Consider the following 18,369-nt stretch of genomic DNA (forward strand, 5'->3'; position numbering starts at 1 on the left):
CTTTGGGATTGTCTTGGATCATTGTATTGCTGAGAATACTTAAATCATACACGGTTCTTCATCAAACAATATTGTTGTCGCTGTGCACAATGTTCTAGTTCTGCTCACTTCACTATATATCAGTTCATTTAAGTCTTTCAAGGCCTTTCTGAAATCATTCTGTTTGTCATTTCTTATAGCACAGTAATGTTCCATTACAATCATATACCATAGCTTGTTTAGCCACTCCCCAATTGATGGTCATCCCTTTGATTTCTAATTCTTAGCCACCACAAAAAATTGCTATAAATATTTTTGTACAAATAGGTCTTTTTCTCTTTTTTGGGGATGTCTTTGGGATATAAACACAGCAGTGGTATTGTTGGATCAAAGAGTATGCACAGTTCTTTTCTTTTCTTTTTTTTTTTTTTTAGTGAGGCAATTGGGGTTAAGTGACTTGCCCAGGGTCACACAGCTAGTAAGTGTTAAGTGTCTAAGGCCGGATTTGAACTCAGGTACTCCTGACTCCAGGGCCGGTGCTCTATCCACAGCGCCACCTAGCTGCCCCAGAGTATACACAGTTCTTTAGCCTTTTGGGCATAGTTCCAAATTGCTCTCCAGAATAGTTGGATCAGTTCACAACTCCACCAACAGTGGATTACCATCCCAGAAAAACATTATTCTTAACTTTTTATGGGGTCAGTATTATTGTGAACAAGTGGTCTGTGATAAGCCTCCAATTCCAATCCAATTTACAAATTGAATTTTCTGGGATATTTTGACGTCTGTATTTGTAGCGTGGAGATTTGTTGTCTGTCATTCCTTGAAAGGCAGGAAGCTTCTGATGCATAATTCTAGCTACTGGATCATACCTTGTTATATATTTGTGGTTTAGTAATTTTAGTTCTGTCTAACTCTCATGACCCTATTTTGGGTTTTCTTGGCAAAGAGACTGGAGTGGTTTGCTATTTCCTTCTCCAGCTCATTTTACAGATGAGGAAACTGTGGCAAACAGGGTGAAGTGACTTGTCCAGGGTCACACAGCTAGTAAATGTCTGAGGCTGGATTTAGACTCAGGAAGATGAGTGTTTCAGATTCCAGACCCTGCATTTAGTTGCCCCATCGTTATACATTGGGTTGGTGCTAGATTTTTGGCATGATGTGTTACATTATTTCTACCATTTCTTTTCATAATTTAGTTCAGATTTCTTTTTTTCTTTTCTTTTTTTTTTTTTTTGCAGGCAACGAGGGTTAAGTGACTTGCCCAGGGTCACACAGCTAGTAAGTGTCAAGTGTCTGAGGCCGGATTTGAACTCAGGTACTCCTGAATCCAGGGCCTGTGCTTAACCACTGCGCCATCTAGCTGCCCCTAGTTCAGATTTCTTAAGGCTAATGCTTCTATAATTTCTGGTGGCAATAACCTGGTCCTGAATGGCCATAAATAAACCCCTTCATTTCTATAAATATATCTGTATGATCCAACCATTTCTTTGTTTTTGTTTTTATTTTTTTGCAGGGCAGTGAAGGTTAAGTGACTTGCCCAGGGTCACACAGCTAGCAAGTGTGTCAAATGTCTGAGGCTGGATCTGAACTCAGGTCCTCCTGAATCCAGGGCCAGTGTTCCATCCACTGCGCCACCCAGCTGTCCCCCCAACCATTTCTTTGGTACTTTTTTGGCAACATATTGTTGGCTGAGTTCATGTGGATGTTGCTAGTGGCTAAGGGCATTTTGATTCTGTTCTTGGATCTTGGCTCTATTTGGAAATGAGCCATGTTCAGTTACATTTGACAAGCCCAATGGCATATTCCTGATATCAACCTGTAATTACTTATTGTTGAAGTGATGCCTGCTTGTTTCAGAAACATTTCTATAGGCTTCATAAATTTTAAAAAATGTGCTCCAATCCTCTTACTCTTTTTTTCGATGACAAAGTGTTAATTTTTCCTTTGTTTTCTATAGCTGCCTCAGGATGATAGACCCTGTGTACAAGTCTTTGTTAGGACACTTTCCAAATCTGTTGTGGTTCACTTGATCATTCCAAAAGGCTACACTAAGATGGGTATTGGGTAGGTGTTAACAGCTTTCAATATGTTCTTCCCATTTAGATATGATTTCAGGATGCCAGTAAGTTTCTTAACACATTCAGCCACAGCCTTGTCTTTTATGTCTTTATGATTGATGTATTTTGCCTGGAGGAGACCAATGTAGTTTTTGGTACTGTCTTCATCTATTGTTTTAATTGGATGTCCAGATTCATGCTCAAATCCATCAGTCTCTATTTTCCCTTGGAATACATAAGACACTTTACACTTATCTAGTACAAGTGACAGTTTACTATCCTTGGGAAAAGATTCCATGAGATGAAAGAACACTTTGATGTGCTTTTTAAAAAATAAAATCAGATAGCTTGGTGTTGCTGTATATATATATCAAGTGATTAACATAATGCTGTGGTTTGACTCTCTCTTTAAACTGGAATTCATACTTAATTCTCTTTAGAAGACATGATCATATATTTTAGGCTAGACCAGGGATTCTTAACTTTAGAAATCCGCAAACTTCTTTCAAAAAGATTTTGTTTTTTAATGCCATTGATCTCCTTATCAATCCTATGTATTTTTTATGTATTTAAATATTTAAAAGTATTATTATGAGAAAGGGTCCAAGGGCTTCACCAAACTGCCCAAGGGATCCAGAACACAGAAAATGGGAAGGGCCCCTGACAAAATCATAATGGGGGGAGGCAGGTAGGTAAGTAGTGCAGTGGATAAAGCTCTGGCCCTGGATTTAGGAGGACCTGAGTTGAAATCTGGCCTCAGACACTTGACACTAGCTGTGTGACCCTGGTCAAGCCACTTAACCCTCATTGCCTGCCCCCCACCCCCAAATCATAATGGGCTTAAGCTGCTTCCATGAAAAGTGGCAATTTTATGTCAATTGTTCTTGACTTTATTACTTCACTGACATGTTTGAAATACCGTTAGATACATGTTTTAAGAACAATTTTACATGAGGGCATCAAATACTCTTGTGTTTTTACTAGATGAGGGGCAATACATGAATAAACAATGAAGGCAGAACCAAGAAAAATGCTTTGTGATAATCAACAAAATCAGGGTGGATGTTGGACTTGTTCAATAATTACTGGATCAATAATGAATTGCTCTCTGTACCCTGAGACTTTTTGGCACACCCTTTTGTTCCTCAGTCCATCTATTGTTTTCTTGTGTTTATAGATTTTGTTTTTCTGAGATTCAAGTGGTGAATGCTTATACAACATGTAACTGACTTGTATTTGAAGGGATTCTTGATCTTTTGGGAGTAAATAAGTGATGTTTTCAGTTAAGAAAGGCTGGCTTCTGAGAGGAACCCAGTAAAGTGCTTTGCTAGTAATTCATGCACTACTGTGGAGTGTCTGAGCCAATGATTGTGGCTCTTATCTGGTTTCACTGATTTCTGGTTTTGCTGAGAAGCTAGAGTTTCAGTCATCTCCCTTGATGCAACTGTTCTGTCATTCGTTATATTAACTGTCAGCAACCTTTCTGCTTCTTTTTTGATTCATCTTGTATTTTCATTGTGTTTGGTTTCTTGTGATCATATGGATGACCAAAAATTTTCCACATTCTCTTTCTTTGGGGGTCCTCTCTCTGTCTGATTTCTTTGATTCTCAAGTCTCTGTAATAAAGGTTTTGACTCATGCTGAATTGTTTACTTTGTTCTTTGCATTTTTCTGATTCCTTTTATAGCCTTGACCTACTGACTTTTGCTTTCAAATATTTTTTAGGGGAATCTAGATTTTGGGGAGATAGGAGGTACAGTGGATAGATTGCTAGACCTGGAGTCAGGAATACTTGAATTCAACTCTTTCCCTAGACACTTACTAGCTGTGTGACTCTGGGCAAGTCACTTAGTTGTTGTCTGCCTCAATTTCTTTCAATTGTGTCCAACTATTCATAATCTCATTTTTGGTCGTTTTCTTGGCAAAGATACTGGAGGGATTTGCCATTTACTTCTTTAGCTCATTTTATAGATGAGAAACTTAGGTAAACACTGTTAGGTGACTTGCCCAAGGTCACACAGCTAATGTGTTGATTCCCAGTGCTTAACACATAGATTATCATTATTTCATTTTTCTCATCTTTATGCTCAATGGTGCTGAGATAGATAGATGGTCTTGGGACAAATTGCTATCTTTATGTTATTCTTGTATGATAAGTTTTCAATGAATTATTGTACAGGTTGATAAGTACACACACACATATTTACTTGTATATTGAAAATATTGGGATGAAAGTTCTTTTGCTGACTCATAAAAAGTATCTTTGGGACAACTTTAGCAGCAACCAGAAAATAGGGATGGTATGTATTTCTTCCTGTTCCTACTTGGTTTCAATTTCTTCTTCTGGGTCTCTATAATTTTAAAGCTTTTCATTCCATGTAGTTAGAAGGTTATTTCCATATGGCAACACTATTTAAGGTGTTTTTTAATTTTTGTGGATCAAAGTTATGTCCAGTCAAATATTAGTAATACTTCCATTTGTGATAATGCTCTAGTTCCAGGATAGTTTATATGCTGAATTCTTGAGAATATTTTGAGGTTTGTATTTGTGCTATGGAAATTTGTCTAAGCTGATGAAGAATAGTGAACTTCTGGTTAATAATTCTGACCATTTGATTATGCCCTTTCAGGGGTTTGGTAAGTGATAAAGTGTTATTGTTATTGTTAACTTTCCAGGAACCTCAGGAAAATAGGATTAGTTTGGAAGTCAGCATGATATAGGAAGCTTGTCAAATCAGAGAAGGTTGTAGTTGTATGACACCTTAAGCATCACCTGGTTCCATCCCCTTTTACAAATTCAGAAACTAAAGTTTAGAACAACAAAGTGACTTACCCAAGGTCATACATCAAAATGGTGGTAAAACCTTGATCTAGGACCCCAGTCTCATGATTCCTAGTCAAATATGCTTTCCATTACATCACCCTGTCTTCTATGTCCTATGTCCTATGGTTTTTTGGTTTTTTTTTAGTGGGGCAATGAGGGTTAAGTGACTTGCCCAGGGCCACACAGCTAGAACATGTCAAGTGTCTGAGGTCGGATTTTTTTTTTTTTTTGGCAGGGCAATGGGGGTTAAGTGACTTGCCTGGGGTCACACAGCCAGTAAGTGTCAAGTGTCTGAGGCCGGATTTGAACTCAGGAACTCCTGAATCCAGGGCCGGTGCTTTATCCACTGCGCCACTTAGCTGCCCCCTGTTCTGTGTTATTATAGAAGGTCTCTTGGTATCTAGTGGCCAGAAGATAGTGGCTCTTAATCACAAATTATGAGAAAAGGTAGTGAACAATTTATCTATGTTTTTGGCTAGGGTGGAACTCTCTCAGGCATTATGTAGTTCTGTGTATTTGTGTGGGGAAAACTATAAATCCTACAGATTGGATAATAACTTATAAATGGAATTTATAAATCCATTCCTTTCTTCCAGTTTAGGAGAAAGATGTCAGGATACCTTTACTTCTAACCCCCACTCTCTCCCATCTAACCTGTTTCTCTCTTAATATTTCCTAGGGTGGGAACAATCTCTTTGGGCAGTGTGAATCAAGATTTATAAAAGGGGGGCACAGCTAGGGGGCACAGTGGGGAAAAAAACCAGCCCTGGATTCAGAAGGACCTGAGTTCAAATCTGGTCTCACACACTTGACACTTACTAGCTGTGTGACCCTGGGCGAGTCACTTAACCCTCATTGCCCTGCAAAACAAAACAAAACAAAGATTTATAAAAGGGGACTGGGAGTAGCAAGCCAACGATTTCTTTATGACCTTGGTTGAGCAAATCACTGTCCTTCTTAGGGCCTCAGTTTCTTCATATAGAAAATGGGAGAGTTAAACTAGATGATGTTATTTTTGGCTCTGAATTGATGATTCTGGAAATGAGCACTGTCTGATTTCAGGGTTTGGGGAAGGTGTAATTTCAGCCTAGATAGGGCAATAAAAAATAGAAAATCTAAATCTGAATTATGTACTACCTTCTTCCATCTCTTCTACCCTCTTTCATAAGGAAATTTGACTTCTCCCTCCAACCCCTTTCCCTGCCCCCTCCCCCAGAGAGAGAGAGATAAGTGTCCCAACTATGTTTTGAACTTATAACCCGTGGAGTTGGAAGGACTGCAGCTATTGACATCTGGATAAAACACCAACATGTGACTGGGACAGCTGGTGGTTTGGCTTCTTGGCTGCATTCTTAGAGTTTAGTTTTGATGTTAGCCTTTCATCCATGCTTATCTTCCTAATACTTAGGGGGTCTCCCTTGCTCATCAGGGAGGAGTCTGGCCTCTATGCAGTCCTTCTCTTCTGTCCTCACTCTCAGGGAGGTGGGGCACGGTTAGAAGGTGTGGCTGTAACTGTCCTGATGATTGCTTTGAACGTAGAACAATCTAGTCTCATCGGCTAAATCAGCATCTTTCTGTCACTAGACTAGCTCCCCGAAGAGGTTGGAGCATGTGTCAATACTTCAATGGATTTGTGATGTCACTCATTCCCCAAAGATGCCCACTGCAACCCATCCATGTCTTCTCCTCCTTCCTACAGATAAAGCTGGAAGGGACCTCAGAGGCCATCTAATCTAACCCCTTCATTTTTTTGGTTGTTTTTGTTTTTTTGTGAGGCAATTGGGGTTAAGTGACTTGCCCAGGGTCACACAGCTAGTATGTATCAAGTGTCTGAGGCTGGATTTGAACTTAGGTCCTTCTGAATCCAGGGCCAGTGCTCTATCCACTGTGCCACCTAGCTGCCCCTAACCCCCTCATTTTACAGATGAAGGAGTAATTGTATGAGGCTCTGGAAGCCTTGACTTATCCAAGGGCTCACAGGTAGTCATCATCAGGTATAGAATTTGAACCCAGATCCTCTGTGTCCAGAGTTAGTGCTTTTCTTACCCTACTATGCTGCTTCTCATTCCTATGGTACTGTTCTCTATTACCTCCCATAAATCTTCTATGGGGGCTTACCCGCAGTTCCGGGGACCTTTTCTATATCTCCTAACCCTAGAGAGATAGGCTGTCCTTCTCTAAACCTTCATTCTTACTACATGACCAGTCCACCTCCTTTCCTGGTCATATATCTTTTACATCACTTCATACAAACAATTCATCACTCATAACATGCTGTGGTCTATTTATGCCCACCATGCATCTCCCTTGCCCTTTGAGTGATTGCCCTTCAATTTTCACTATTTGGAAATTATGGCATCCCATGATTTGTAGCCAAATGGCACTAGCAGTATTAAGAAGATGGGATTTTGTTTCAGGAAGAAACTGGAGGTCAAATGCGATCAAGCCTGCTCACGTCCTCTAATCTATTTTGAACCTAGTTTATTGTTCACCTGTGGAAACTTTTCTAAGAGGTGTATACTGATGGGTGGACTCTGTGGGTCATCCAACCAATTGCATAGCCTAGTGTGTACAAATGGCTTTCTTCATCCACTTGGTTTTTTTCCTGTGTGGATGGAGAGGCTAAAGTTTTTTTGTGTGTGATTTTGGATCTCGTTTAGGATGCTTTGTAATGCTTTCCTTGATGCAATCAACATGATGCCATCTGCAAAGAAGAATTTCTGGAGGACTTTATCTAAAGGAAGGACTCTTCATCTTTTTGCATGATGGGTTTCTCAGAATGATGTTTCAAAATGCATGCATGCAAGTATGTATGTGTGTTTAATCATGTCTGATTCTTTGCGACCTCATTTGGGTTTTTTTGTTTTCGGTAAAGATACTGGAGTGGTCTGCCATTTCCTTTTCCAGCACATTTTTACAGATAAGGAAACTGAGGCAAACAGGGTTAAGTGACTTGTTCAGGGTCATACAGCTAGTAAGTGTCTGAAGCCAGATTTTGAGTTCACGAAGATGAGTCTTCTTGAATCCAGACTCTGTACTCTATCTACTGTGCCACCCAACTGCCCCTTTAAAGTGATTAAAATATATCAAATTACAAAGGAAAACAAATATAAAGATGTATTTTTTCTCATACAAGTTCATGGAACCCCTGAAATGCATCCACTGACCCCAAGTTAAGAACCCTTGATCTATAGGCAATCCTTCCATTTGGACTCTGCTCTAGACCTCTTCTATGACAGCTGCAAACACCTTTGACTAGCATTTGCCTCCTTGTTGTCTACATTAATATTGTATTGCATGTAATATAGTATATTATATAATATTGTATGTTATTAATAATCAGAAGTCCATCAAGAAAGTCCTCTCTGTTGCATCAGTCACAAAATCTTGTATATCTTGATATATTCATGGGAAACATCTAGTCAGAGAAAATCCTCTAAGACTCTATCATACTCTTACCAAGTCAATGCTTTTTAGCAATTGCTAAATAATAAGCACAGGGGTGAGGGGAGGGGAGAGGAACTTGTATTCTCTGCAGTTTTTAGGTGACTGTAAAGATGTGATCTGACACAGAATAGCATTTGCAAGAGCCTGCCTTTTCTCTTCTCATATTTTATTCCTTTGGGAAAATCTCAATATGTATGTAAATTTTTCTGTTAAAATTTTGTATAGATGAGAAAGTAGGAATATAGGCTGTTATTTACCAATCTCTTTTTGCTCGTCTTCTTGGTAATAGAAACATCCATGATTTATTTTTTCTAATCCTTTGGTATCTCTTTCCCTTTTTCAATACCTTGGGGAGTGATCCCTTAACACCCTTAAAATTATGTAAATTTCTGGACGAGAATCTACTGTGTTTTCTTAATCTAGTTCAACTGCTTTACTTGTCTTTGTTTAAAAGAGCTAGTTGCACTTCCACATGCAGGTCATTAGGGCCTATGACAATGATGTCCATCCGTAATCATTTCACTGGCATTGATGGAGAAAATAGTTCGTTTTTAGAAAATCTTGACAATCCCTTTTCATTTAGCCTGTGTTTGTTGTTCTTCCAATTTTATCCTTAAATGCTCTTGGGATCATCAAGGTCAATTGCAGCATTTCAACCCAAGTCTTCTTCAATCTTGTTCTTTCCACTGCTTATTGTTTTATGAGCTGAAATTGCTCATAATCTTCCATTCTCCCATTCCTTAAGGTTTTACAAATGAGCTTTTACATTCTAAACTTGTTTCGTCCTTGGTTGCTTTATATATATATATGTATATATTCAGCCAACGAATCCTGAATTTCCTATTTGAGGCATTTTCTGGACTATTTTGGCCGCCTTGTTGGGATACTTTATAATTTGTTTAAAACTAGTACGAAATAATGATAACATTTGTTAATTTCTGCTTCTTGATCCATCTCCTAGTTGGTTTAAATAGGTCATCTTGGAGTTGTTTTGATTGCCCAACATTCCTTTTCAACTTTATTCTAATTTGGTGCTGATTTTGGTCTTTGTTCTGACTATACACAGACAGGGTAGTTCAGAAATAACTTCCATGTTGGTAACAGGTCATTTCCTTTAGCTTCATTCAATTATACATGAACAGAAGCAAAGGCAGTGGATGGTGAGAGGAATCCAGAACTTGGGCTTGGCAAGACTGAATCAACAGTAAGATAAGGGGAGCAAGACACCAGAATAGGGGTCAGCAAACTACCATTGGAGAGCCAAATTTGGCCTGCCATCTGTTTTTGTAAGGCATGGGAGTTAAGAATCATTTTTACATTGTAAAATACAATAAAACTTTATTTTAAAATGTGAAAACCATACTAGGCCACCTAGTTTGCAGACGATAGAGTAAGAAGATAGTGTAGAGTTGAACTGGTTTATGATGGGGTCAGGATGGTAATGTTTAAGTGACTTGCTTAAGGTCACACAGCTACTAAGTGCCCAAAGTGAGATTTGAACCCAGGACCTCCCCATTTCCAAGCCCAGAGCCATATACTCTGTATAATGCTACCTTAGAAAGAAGTAACAGAAGAGTCCACTCCCTCCCAGGTACTATGAGTAGTGTTACCTAGGTTTAGCTTGGAACAGTTTCCTTGTATTACTGGACACTTGTAAACATCCCCAGTCTTCTGGTGACCATTGGTTTCAAATGGTGCTCCTACCACCAACCTAGGAAGAAAGAAGAGAGAAGGTGAGTTCTTACTAGTGTGGGGTATCCATTCTGGCAGAGGGTTCAGACAGAATTTAAACATAAGAAGAAGGGCTTGGGGAGAAGGATGCTGAGAGCAAGGGAGTCAGGAACTATCCTGGAAGAGGGACATCCTCCACACTTTCTAGCTCCAGCGAGCCTGTGCCCCTCTCCCACCTGGGCCTCTGCCACTTAAGGCTACTTTCTGGTTCCCAAAAGGGGTAAAACAACTGAGTTCTGTCTCAGTGCCACAGAGACCCCTGTAATCTCCCCTTGGCCAACCATTCAGCCCTCTCACTGGACCATGAGGTTAGTTCTAGAAAACTTCAGTGCTGCAGTCGATTCAGAGGCTCAGAGGTCTCTTTGCCTCCACACTTTCTAGTCTGGACCTTTGTACCCATAATAGTCAAATAGGCCAGACAGAGACCTGTGATGGAGATGAACTGGTGAAGACCCCAGATACTTACAGCCTACTATCAGTGTGCGGAGCCCTTCTTGGTAGCCTTGGCCATCCCCTAGGTCCCTATCTTCAGTCAGAAGGGGCAGGCAGTTCAGCAGTCTGGGCCCAGAGCATCAGTCATCCTCAGAGAAATCTGGGGTTTGGCAATAGTCTGGAAGGCAAAGGCTGCCAAACATTTTGCCCTTTGTCTCTGAGCTTACTCAGACACTCATGCGTGTGTTTTCAGGGAAATTAGATCTGTCTGTTTTTGGGTGATTTACATACAACACAACACGATATGATTCAGCACAACACATAGGCTTCTGGTGGAAACAATGATTGGGAGAAAGGGGTGAGAGAGGAGCTGTGGATTCTTTCTCTCTCTCTCAGTTCAGAGAATTCCACTCCTGGTGGGCACTGGCAGGCAGTATGGGGTGAAAATGTAGGCTCTAGTGCTGGATTTGCCACTTACACTGTTATATGCTTGGACGACACCTTTGGGGCACAGTTTCTTTATAGGAAAAATGAAGAATTGGAGTTAAGTTGTCTTCCAGCTCTGATATTCTCACATTTTACAATATTGAATGAAATGTGTCTCAGGTATTCTCCTTCTCTGGGAGAGTCTTGTACCACCGTTTCCCCCCTATTCCTTTCAGGTATCCATCTTGCTTTCAACTGGCTCTTAGCTAATGCCCCAATAAATAGAGCCAATCAGTCAATAAAATATTAAATACCTACAATGTGCCATTTATCTATCGGATACAAAAAGAGGTGAAAGACAGTCTCTACCCTCAAGAAACTCATGATCTAAAAGGGGGAGACAAGCAAATAAATATTTATAAACTCTGAATTATATAAAAAGAAAATAATTAAAGGAGGGAAGGCCCTAGAATTAAGAAGATTGAGAAAAGCTTTCTGTAGAAGATAGGTTTTTATTTGGGGCATAAAGGAAGCCAAAAGATCCCAGTAGACAGAGATGAGGAAGGAGAACATTCCAGGCCTGGGGGGCAGCCAGAGAAAATGCTTTGAGCCATGTGATGGAGTGTCTTGTTTGAGGAACAGCAAAGGAGGTCAGTGTCACTGGATGAAAGAGTTTATGGCAGGGAGTAAGGTGTAAGAAGACTGGAAATTGAGGAGAGGGCTTGGCTATGAAGAGCTTTGAACACCAGAGGATTTTATATTTGATCCTGGAGGCAATAGGGAGCCACTGCTGTTTATTGAGTATGAGAGTGATGCGGTCAGACTTCCTAAAGGAAACTCACTTTGGAGGCTGAATGGAGGATAGATTGGAGTGAGAAGAGACTTCAAGCAGGATGACCCACAAGCAGACTATTTCAGTATGCAAAGTGAGGTGATGAGGGCCTGCACTAGAGTGGTGGCAGTATCAGAGGGGAGACGGGGTGTATTGAAGAGATGTTACAAAGGTTGCAGACCTTGGCAACAGCTTGGATATGGGGGGGTGAGAGATAGTGAGGAATTGAGGGTTGGGTTGAGAGCCAGAGGGACTGGGAGGTTGGTGTTGCCCTCTACAGTAATAGGGAAGGGAGGAGCAGGGGAGAGTTTGGGAGAAAGAGAATAAGTTCTGTTTTGGACACATTAAGTTTAAGATGTCTACTGGACACCCAGTTGGAGATATCTGAAAGGCAATTGGAGATGCAAGATCAGAGGTCAGGGCAGGATAAGTAGGTCTGAGAATCATTAGCACAGAGATGATAATCAAGGGAACCAATGCACTTGCCAAATGAAATAGTATATAGAGATAAGATGCCATAACTTGTATGAGGTGAATGGAGCCATGCCCCAGGCTACTATCTATAGTAAGAGGTACATTTCCTTCTTCGGGAGTGGGCTTCCTCTCTGTGGCCAATGCCAGGTCTGAGGCTCTCCTCACTGTGCTCCTCCAGCCAGTGTAGCATCACCCCTGATGACTGTTGGCATGGTACTTCTCCTCCTAGCCCGCCTCATCTCTAATGCCCATGGAGGTAAGGGTTGTATCTCCCTTGGGGTAACTGCACCTGCAACCCCACCCCCAAGTGTTTTCATTATGTGTGAAAAATTCTAGTTACTGGTTCTACCAATAAAAATATAGTTGGTTGATCATAGCTTAGAGTATTATCTTTTATAGTAGAATTTTTTTTTAAATTTTAATTTTATTAGAGGACCTTCAACTAATCAATAAGCACTTATTAAGCACCTACTAAATGCCAGGCACTATGCTAGGTGCTGGAGATAAAGGCAAAAATGAAGCAGTCCCTGTTCTTGTTTGTTAAAGCAGCACGTACAACCAGCATCCCTCGCTTTCCAAACCTGTTGCATAGGTGATTTTCTACTACTACGATGAAAACACCTTAAAGAAACTCTTCAATTTTCTTCCCTTGGCTCAAGTGCCTGCAAAGCCAAAGTCCCTAAGGGCCAAATTGGCTTCTAGGAGTCAGCAGAGGCTCCCCACCCCACCCTCCCAACTCTGATCTAGAATCCAAAGTGGCAATGGACAAAGCTCTGTTTAGAATTAAGAGCTTACAGAATAAGTGGGAGAAGTCCTCCCTGGGGCAGCCAGATAATGACGGGTGTCTAAATATAGCCACCTATTAACCATGCCTATTTCTGAGCAGCAGAATTAATTGGACCCATAAAATATGTTTGTCTAGACGATGGTGACTTTTGGCTACTTTTACAGCTGTTTGTGCTGTCCAGGTTTCCCTCATTTCTTCTAAGTGAAATAAAACAAAATCAGTGTAGTCTGGGATGCATGGGGCTGCCTTGCTGTAATTTTTAGGATCACGGGACCATAGATTTAGAACTGGAGGGGCCCTTTGGTGTCATCGAGTCCAACGCTCTTATTTTACATATGGGTAAACTGAGGACCCAGAGAGGTTTAAATCCAAGATATCTCCTCCTAAATCCTATTCCCCAGGCTGTGCTCCTTAGGACCTATCCATTGTCCTCTCAGAGTACCTGTCTCCCACTCTTCAGCTTATTTGGGTGTGTTGTCTTCTCTCATTAGATTGTAAACTCCTTTGAGGCCAGGGACTGAATTTCACTTTTGTATTTCTATCCCCCCCAAAATAGCACAATGCATGGTGCATGATAAGTACTTAATGTGACCCATTGACCAAACTATCTTATTAGGTGGCCAATTAGGAGGTCCACTTTCAAGAAACAGTCCTAGGTGGAGAGGATGAAGGTTGGGATGGGAGAGCAATGATCTGTTACCTCATAGGCAAACCATGATAATAACAATAGCCTGGTACATTTTATTGTTGTTCAGTCATTTTCAGTTATCTCTGACACTTTGCGAACCCACTTGGGGTTTTCTTCATAAAGATACCGGAATAGTTTGTCATTTCCTTCTCCAGCTCATTTTACAGATAAGGAAACTGAGGCCAACAGGATGAAGTGACTTGCCCAGGGTCACACAGCTAGGAAGTGTCTGAGGTTAGATTTGAACTCCCAACTTCAGGGCCAGTGCTCTATCCACTGTACCACCTAGCCTGGCACATAGTAGGTGTTTAATAATTATTGATTGATTGATTAATTAACACCAATAATAGCTAATAATAATAATAATAATAATAGAATAATAGCTAGCATTTACATAGATAATGCTTCAAAGTTTGCAAAATGCTTTACATGTTTAAACTTCTCATCAGCCTTGTGAGGTGAGTGCTATTATTATCCTCTTACAGATGGCAAAACTGAGGCAAAGAGAGGTTAGGTGATTTGCCCAGGGTCTCATAGGAAGGATCTGAGGCAGAATTTGAACTCAGGTAATTTTTGGCAGAGAGTGGTCTCTCTGCCTCCATAACGTAATAACTTGGCATAGCAAAGTTCCTATGGCACTTCTCATTTTACAGAGGGGGACTGGGGCATGGAACATGAGAGACTAGGAGGACCAGATGGGTGTAATACAAAAGATGCTGGTCCCTGGAGTCACGAGACTTAAGGTTTTTGTTTTTTTCCCTAGCTCTGTCCTCGATTTGTTGTGTAAACCAGGGCAAATCACCTCCCTGCTCTGTCCTTGGAAAAATGAGAACTATTCATGCCCTACATACCTCACAAAGTTGTTGGGATGATAAAAATGGAAGAATGTTTTGGAAAGTTATAAGCACTTTAGGGAAAGGTCAATGGTTTCCCAAAAGTTTAGCAGTTCACTGATATCTGAGGCTAGACTAGAACTCAGGTTTCTCAACACTACCAACCCACTGTGCTACCTGTTTGCAAAGGGGATTTCCTAAAGTGAAAGTCTGACCATGCCACTCCCCTACTCAATAAACTGCAGTGGCTCTCTCTTACTCTGTAGGATCAAATGTCAGCTCCTCTGCCTGGCATTTAAAGCTCTTCATAACCTTGCCCCTTCCTACCAGTCTAGTCTTCTCACACCTTTTTCTCTTTTACACATTCGACAATTTAGCCATACTGGTCCATTTGCTATTTCTCACACACAAGACTTCTTCTCCCATATCTGTGCCTCTACTGGCTGTAGCCCATGCCTGCAATGCTCTCCCACTCCTCTTCCATTTCTTGGAATCTCAAATTCCTTTTATGATTCTGCCAAAGTGCCATCTTCTTGATTCTCCCCATAAATTCTTTGAGTACAAGAATTGTTTGTTTCACTTTTGGTTTTATATCTCAAGTGCCTACTGCAGTAATGGCACATCTGTTGTTCATCGCAATCCCATTTGGGGTTTTCTCAATAAAGATACTGGAGGGGTTTGCCATTTCCTTCTCCCAGCTCATGTTACAGTTGAAGAAACTGAGGCAAACAGGGTTAAGTGACTTGCCCAGGGTCACATAGCCAGTAAGTGTTGGGGGCCAGATTTGAACTCAGGAGGATGGATCTATACTCTATTCACTTTACTGTCTATAACAACAAGAGCTTGGCACATAGTTACTGTTATTTTTCATCCCTTGTTTTCGAAGAGGACTAATGACATCACAAATGATGTCTTGACTTGCAAATCAATTGGATTTAGTGAGGCAGAGGTGCTAGTCCTTCTTGAACACCCTCTATACCCCAATGTTGTTGAGCTGTTTCAGTTGTGTTCAATTCTTTGTGACCCCATTTTGGGGGGAGTCACATTTTCTTGGCAAAGCTCCTGGACTGGTTTGCCATTTCCTTCTCCATCTCATTTTGCAGATGAGGAAACTGAGGCAAACAGAATTAAGTGACTTGTCCAGGGTCACACAGCTAAGAAGTGTCTGAGGCTGGATTTGAACTGAGGAAGAAGAGTCTTCTTGACTCCAGGCCCAGCATTCTATTCACTGCACTACCTTTAACAACAATAGCCTTGCATATAGTTGTTGTTAGTGTTTGTCCTACGTTTTCAAAGAGGACCAATGACATTGGGGACGATGTTTTGACTTGCATGTGAATTGGATTTAAGCGAGGCAGAGAGGTACCAGTCCTCCCAGAACCCCCCATACACCCCAAAGCACATGGTAGATGCCCAAGAAATGATTGTTTATTGATCAATTACAATGGCGTTTCATTCTTTTCCAAGTACTTTTTAATCCATGATCTCATTTGATCCTTACTGGGTACTGGGTGTGGTGGTTATTTCCCTTTGACCAAGGATGAAATTAAAGCTAATAGACCGTGAGATGATAGATTTAGACTGCGAGGGATCTTCGAGGTCATAGAGTACAAGGCCTTCATTATATGAAGGCTGAGACTGAGGCTCAAAGTCACACAGTAAGTAATAAGTGATAGAAACTGGATTTGAACGGAGGTCCTCTGATTTATAAACCACTTGTCATTGTACCAGCCGGCTTCCATTCAATTCAATTCAACAACCATTTGTTAAAGGCTTACTGTGTGCCAGGGACTGTGGTAAGAACTGGGAATACAGAGACAGAAACGAAACAGTGCCTGCCCTCAACGAGCTTATGTTCCTTTCTATGTTAAGCAACTTGCCCAAGGCTATCTAGCTCCTTAGAGGCAGGATCAGACCTAGAACCCAGATTTTCTGCCTCCCAGCTCACTGCCCTCTGCATCTTGACTCCAGTCTTTCACAGGCCTAATTGGCCTGGGTTGCCAGCCTTCTTCTCCATTCCCAAGTGACTCTATATTAGGCAGGCCTAAGAGGTCTTATATTTTCCTCTCGAGTTAGCCTTGTGATGATCTACAACTGCTAAAGCTTAGGGAAAATGTCACAAAGAGCCCCTGACTTGCTCAGTTCTCCCCTCTCTGGTAACCTCAGGCTTCCTTATATAGTCATCCCCCGGTCAGTCATAATCATTCTTGCTTCGCAGACAGGATATCCTATACCTTCTGGCGTGGACACCAGATGGCAAACCAAAGGTCGTGGTGTATGGCGAGAACTTTCCATTGGCTGGGGTGAGTCATGGAATCTGGGCTTCTGACATTCCCGCAGCCAGTGGGGAGAGTGGAGAGAGGGGGAGGGGTCACTGTCACAGGGGATGGAGTAGAGGAGAAAGACGTTTTCTTCAGCAGAGACCTCAGGGGAAAAAATCGGGGCTTTCTCACTGCTTGTGGAGGCTGACTTGTCCAAAAGAGACAGAGAAAGGAACACACTGGTCTTCCTTCCAGATCCAGGTTCTAAGATAGCCTAATGTAGGCTTTGTGTGTAGCTAGGTGACATGGTGGAGTCAGGAAGACCTCAGTGCTTATACAGCCTCAGTCTCTTGCTAGTTGTGTGACCCTAGGTAAATCACTTAACTTCTGTCTGCCTCAGTCTCTTCAACTATAAAATCAGGTTAATAATAGCCACTACCTTTCAGGGTTATAGTGAGGATATAATGAGATAATATTTGTTTGTTCGTTTGGGTTTTTTTTTTGTGAGGCAATTGGGGTTAAGTGACTTGCCCAGGGTCACACAGCTAGTAAGTGTCAAGTGTATGAGGCTGGATTTGAACTCAGGTCCTCCTGAATACAGGGCCGGTGCTTTATCTACTGTGCCACCTAGCTGCCCTTGATTGCTATCTTTTTTTTTTTTTTTTTTGGTGAGGCAATTGGGGTTAAGTGACTTGCCCAGGGTCACACAGCTAGTATGTGTTAAGTGTCTGAGGCTGGATTTGAACTCAGGTACTCCTGACTCCAGGGCCGGTGCTCTATCCACTGTGCCACCTAGCTGCCCCATTAGATAATATTTGTAAAATGCTCCTTAGCACTTGGCACATAGTAAGCACTTGATAAATGCTTATTCCCTTCCCTTCCCTTCACTAGGGCCTAAATGCCTGGGTTTGGATGCAGATTGCTACTGAAGAGAAGAGACCTTCCTGATAACCTCAACAGAGCAGTCCAAAGAATCTCCACGAGGAAGCAGCTAGGTGGTACAGTGGATAAAGCACTGGCCCTGGATTCAGGAGGACGTGAGTTCAAATTCGACCTCAGACACTTGACACTTTACTACCTGTGTGACCCTGGGCAAGTCACTTAACCCTCATTGCCCTGCCAAGAAAAAAAACAAACCAAAACAAACAAACAAACAACCCCCCCCCCCAAAGAATCTCCATGAGCTGGCTCTACCTGCTCATCTAATCTTACTCCCCACCACCATCTGTGTCAGCCGGCCTGGATGGACTCACTTCTACTTGCATAGCCCAGATTCATTCCCCCAGCTTTGCCATCCCCTAGCATCTCGGCTAACCCAGCAGCATTCTCCCCATCTTCTTGGCCTGACCTTATGTCCTCCACAAACCATTCCCTGGCTAGCCCAGCTCTATTGATGTCCCACCATAAGTATCACCTTGACTTTACTTGTACTATCACCAAATCATGGAATCTCAGAGTTGGAAGAGGCCTCAGCATGGAAGCTATGACTGTTTTCCAGGTCCTGTGCTGAATACTGGGACTATAAATGAAAAGTAAGCAAGACAGGCCCCACCCTTGGTCTTACATCCTAATAAGGGAAGGCAACACCTAAAGGG

The 18,369-nt window shown here is 41.6% G+C and overlaps 1 protein-coding gene across 1 annotated transcript in view; it reads right to left on the reverse strand.

The window, feature by feature from the left end:
- The window catches only part of ITGA11 (integrin subunit alpha 11), a 156,531-nt gene that overhangs the window by 98,090 nt on the left and 40,072 nt on the right, over window positions 1–18,369 (reverse strand). The window contains exon 3 of the mRNA XM_043980465.1: window positions 9,921–10,021. Within this exon, the coding sequence (XP_043836400.1) occupies window positions 9,921–10,021 (101 nt within the window). The remainder of the gene's footprint in view (window positions 1–9,920; window positions 10,022–18,369) is intronic.

This window comes from Dromiciops gliroides, chromosome 2 (genome assembly GCF_019393635.1).
Source record: "Dromiciops gliroides isolate mDroGli1 chromosome 2, mDroGli1.pri, whole genome shotgun sequence".
Classification (NCBI taxonomy): domain Eukaryota; kingdom Metazoa; phylum Chordata; class Mammalia; order Microbiotheria; family Microbiotheriidae; genus Dromiciops; species Dromiciops gliroides.